This window comes from Cariama cristata, unplaced genomic scaffold (genome assembly GCF_000690535.1).
Source record: "Cariama cristata isolate BGI_N322 unplaced genomic scaffold, ASM69053v1 scaffold10917, whole genome shotgun sequence".
Lineage (NCBI taxonomy): Eukaryota > Metazoa > Chordata > Aves > Cariamiformes > Cariamidae > Cariama > Cariama cristata.
This window is the reverse complement of record NW_009628403.1, coordinates 84,998-89,626: the sequence shown is the minus strand read 5'-3', so window position 1 is coordinate 89,626 and position 4,629 is coordinate 84,998. Positions and strand designations below refer to the sequence as shown.

General features: G+C 41.9%; 1 protein-coding gene across 1 annotated transcript in view; it reads left to right on the top strand.

Annotated features, from left to right (window-relative positions):
* TRPM3 (transient receptor potential cation channel, subfamily M, member 3) overlaps positions 1 to 4,629 on the top strand; it is a gene marked incomplete at its 5' end in the record, with an annotated part of 67,107 nt that overhangs the window by 22,660 nt on the left and 39,818 nt on the right. Inside the window, 2 exons of the mRNA XM_009704806.1 lie at positions 729 to 957; positions 3,497 to 3,664. Coding sequence (XP_009703108.1) covers positions 729 to 957; positions 3,497 to 3,664 — 397 coding nt within the window. The remainder of the gene's footprint in view (positions 1 to 728; positions 958 to 3,496; positions 3,665 to 4,629) is intronic.

The following is a 4,629-nucleotide window of genomic DNA, read 5'->3' as shown; positions in this document are numbered from 1 at the left end:
GGAAAATGTAGTCCCTTTAGAGAAAGTTTAAATGGCTTTTAAACAATCTGTCTGGCAGAGAAGCAGAGTTGCTACCAGTATAACTTCTCAAATGAGAAGGTGTCGAGAAGGTGTCAAGAAGGCAATGAAATATCCATATTGTCTATGTGTTCTCCCTGAGGCCTCAAGAATCAGCCTGCAACCTTCCTCTGTGCTTTTTCAAGACACTCTGTACATCCCAAGCAGTACAATTTTTGAAATCCTTACAAACATAATATTCAGGCTGGAGTGTTGATTAACCAAAAGCTCACGCTTAGGTGAGCAAGCCAAGATACTAGACTCCATAATAATCTTTTCTCATGTTAAAAGAATTTAAAAAGTGTATTGGACACTCCTTTTTCCAGGACACTTGACCAGGAAGTCGTGAGCAAACAGCACAGAAGCAATCCTCTAAGTTGCAGATAACCAGAGGATTTCAGCTAGAAAATGTCAGGGAGGTGGGCAGGCAGGTGGGAGCAGACAGCTGGTAGGTGTGGGTGCTCATCACTGCTAAGTCGGGGCACTTATTTATATGCCTACTATTAGCCACTCACATTTGAAAATGTGGGTTTCCATGTGTACAGTCAACATCACGATTTGCATGATGGAAGGTGATACCCGCCTTGCAGAGACTTGTCGGTTGCAGAGGAATGTTTTCTGCAGCAGGCTGCTTGGGCTAATGGGAATGAACGAATGTCCCTCTGTTGCAGGGACTTCGGCCAGTTGGCGGTGGAGCTGTTGGACCAGTCATACAAGCAGGATGAGCAACTGGCAATGAAACTGCTGACCTACGAGCTGAAGAACTGGAGCAATGCCACATGCCTGCAGCTCGCGGTGGCAGCCAAGCACAGGGACTTCATTGCACACACTTGCAGCCAAATGCTGCTCACAGACATGTGGATGGGTCGCCTCCGGATGCGCAAAAATTCTGGCCTAAAGGTCAGCACTGTTTTAAAATAAAATTAGCAGTCAGAGGAGTTCTGATAGATGGTGACAGGGCTCACAACAAATCAGTAACAACTGGCTCAATTGACCATATTTCAGGTGCTTATTTGTAGTGACATTAAGCAGGGTATATTCTTCCTGTGTTCAGTTTTTCAGCAGGGAGCTTATCACAAACTCAAGTTCAGAGCATGTTACTTAGTTTTTATATCATCTTTCTCAAGGCTCCCTCTGGCATCAGTGAGAGTTATCAGAATAAGAATTGAGCCAGGAGGTTCATATGTCACCCTGCCTGTATACTTAAGGAGTTAACCAAGGTTTTTAAAGATAAATAACGAAAAAGGATGTGTAAGTGAATTAACCACTAGTGAAAGATGCTGACCTGACAACCTTCCCCAGAACAGGCCAAAGTAAGCAGTACAAATTTTCTTACAATCCCCTGCCAATCTTCCTGATGATTGACCTGAAGGGACTACCTTAGAGGATCTAGAGGATAATTCAATTTTCAAAGCTGTTTAAGCTTTGCTTTCACAGTTAGTGAAACTGCTAACAGAGCAGGGTGAATTCTGGAAGGTGAATTTGTGTCCATGGGTTCACATCTTTCACCTTCACCAAAGTACTCAGCAGTCAGTACGTGACCAAGAATTGCCTCTTCCTCACAGGCAACTGAGAAATATTTGCAGTGGAGTTCTCTGTCTTGCATTAATCGTGTGTGTGAAAAGTGGTAATTGCCCAGCTGTTTTACTGTATGAAAAGATATTCGGTAATGGCGAGAAAGCTTATGAGTACATGCATCGTTATCATACTGGGTCTAATCCAGTGACAGTGATGAATGAGAATAAGTGACTGATAGGATTCTCATCATCCTCCTGCAGGAGCTGTGTGTAAATATTGTTGTGCTTACAGATAGAAAGCATTCTTACATTTGGAGACATCTTTATTACTTATTTTTCTTACTCAACCCATTGCCCTTCAGAGGGACTGCTGCATTGTTCACTGCTTGGCTTTGCAGATATTCAGCCTGGGTAGATGGGGATCAGTGCAGCAACTCATTTCCCACTGCATGCTTTCTTCTTTGTAGCATGCATCTCTTAAGCTATAAAAAAGATCTTTCATTCACAATGAATAACTGAAGGTAACAGACTTTCAGCTTCTTGTAACATCAGGGCTTCACAAGGATCCTTTACAGTCTGTGTTTTATTTCACTGAAGCTCATTAGCGGGGCCTGTTTAAAGCTAAAGCAGGCTACAAGCTACATGAGCAAGAGGCAGCATGGCAAAGAAATAAATGTGCAAGCATGAGTCATGGATTATTTCCCATGAACAATTTTTCCCGTCAAAACTGGCAAATGACAAGAAGGCTGAATGTAACTCTTTAGAGTCTCTCTGGGGATGTACAGCACCAATGGGAGTGGGAGAGGCAATTGTTAATCCTGTCTGTTCTTTGGGAAGCCAGGTCTGCCCATAACCCCCTCCCCCTGGGCACATCCTTTTGCCACAAACTGAGTGCAGAAGCAGTGCAGGCAGCCTGGTGCACAGCTCTTTGAAGGCTGGGCACACCATTCACATATGCTAACTGCATGTATTTGCAGTACTTTGAACAGTTTCAACAACACACATGCTGTCTCTCGATAGGATGAGAACAAGCAGTCACCCTCCCTGACCTGCCAACAAGCTAACTATCTGGTTTCACTGTCATTTAGGGAGAGATTTATAACAAAACCATTTTCTGTGACATTACAGCAAAACCAGGAAAAGCTATTGTGCTTGTGAATACAAACAAGCCACTTCTTTTTGTATTATTATGGTATCTCTTCAGTTATACTACTGATTTAACCCCAAGCATCACTCATTGCATGTATCCACACAAGGTAATTTTAATGCTGTCTTCAGTCCCACATCATAGGAGAGGGAAAGCAGAAAAGAACAAGCTGGCATTAACATTACATGGCTGCTAGGTTACTGAAGCAAAATCTAAGGCGACTACATAGCTAAGCACATCAGCATTTGTTATTGCTGCCTTTGCCTTATCTCCTCAGATCCGCACATGCTTACGCCTTGACTACCTGGGTGCATTAAGTATGGACACAGCAAGCTTGAGACCTATTAACCCACTCCGTATAAATTAATACTGTTTGTGTGTCTGATATTGCCAATTAGGTAAAATGCAGAAATTTGCAGGTCCAAGCTCTGAACACCCCCGTGGTCCCACTTGCCATTGACCTTATGTAATGTTTTGTAAATATATTCTGGTATGTAACAATACACATCTGATAAGCAAGCAGATAAAATATTCGAGAGGCAATTAGCCATAGCACTCACAGCAATGCTATAGGAGTTACATGCTTTGTTGCACTGCAGAGCTCTGATAACATTAGCCGAAGTGACACATACTCTATTGTCATAGAAACCCACATGCACGCATATCTTTCTTTTCCCAAATGTCCTGAGGGAGTTGTTCCATCTGACACTAAGTAACAATCATGATTGTAATTTGTTTACTATGATGATTATTGTTATCATTATTATTGCTTTAGGTAATTCTAGGAATTCTACTTCCTCCTTCAATCCTCAGCTTGGAGTTCAAGAACAAAGATGATATGCCTTACATGTCCCAGGCCAGCGAGATCCATCTTCAAGAGAAGGAGCCAGAGGAACCAGAGAAGCCAGTGAAAGAAAAAGAGGAGGAGGACATGGAACTCACCGTAAGTGCCAACAATAAATCACCAGCCTCAGTGCTGTCAGTTTGTCATTCCCACCTCTGTGGGCGTTGCAGGCTTTCTGATGGCTAAATTTAGCAGATGATAGGATACCACTCTCAACACTCCCCTCTCCTTAGTGGGACTCAAACCAAACAAGTTGGCATCATTGTATATCGATGTTGCAGCAGTGCATGGTGATGCTGAAGCATCACATTGTGATGTAATATCCTCATATTTTGATTCAATTTGATGCCACGTTGTCTGAAATAAATGCAAGAGATTTCAGAATTGAAAGCACTCAGCGAAGATAGGTGGGTCTCTCTGGTAGAAAAGAAACTCACTAAGTCTTCCTTTGGTTGGAAATGCCCAAAGATTCATAGAAGTTAGAGATATTTTTTTATTTCAGTTAACTTCATTAGAGGGCAAGTAAGTGTGCAAACAGGCAAGAAAAATGACGAATTTTTTTCAACATTCTTTATGAATTTGAAGTCATTGCCTCTCAGACATACACACATGCAGTTTTTAATCCACTGAAGACATTAGCAAGCAGCTAGATAGCTCAGCTGTTACTAAGAGCTTCTGCTGCTCCTTGTGTAAGGAAGGACTTGTCTGTATTAGTAACACAGCCTTAGAGCAATAATTTGCACCACAAAAAGAATGAAGTAGCTAAAGCTCTGAAAACTATACAAGTTACCTACTTCCAGTCCTTTATTCTCAGACTTTTGACACTTTTTAATTTGGGTAATTATCCTATGAGATATCAGACCTACCTTAGGTTAGTTTGGTTTGAGTTTGATTGTGGTGTCTTTGAAAGGTTGAAAGGATAGAAGCATAGAAGTAAAAGGGATTTTCCTGGTTAATTTAAAACAAAAACAAACAAACAAACAAAAAAACAAACAAAACCCAGACTGTTTCCCACAGGCAAACAGCAGGAGCTGCCCACAGGACCCCGACTGCAGGCAGGCAGA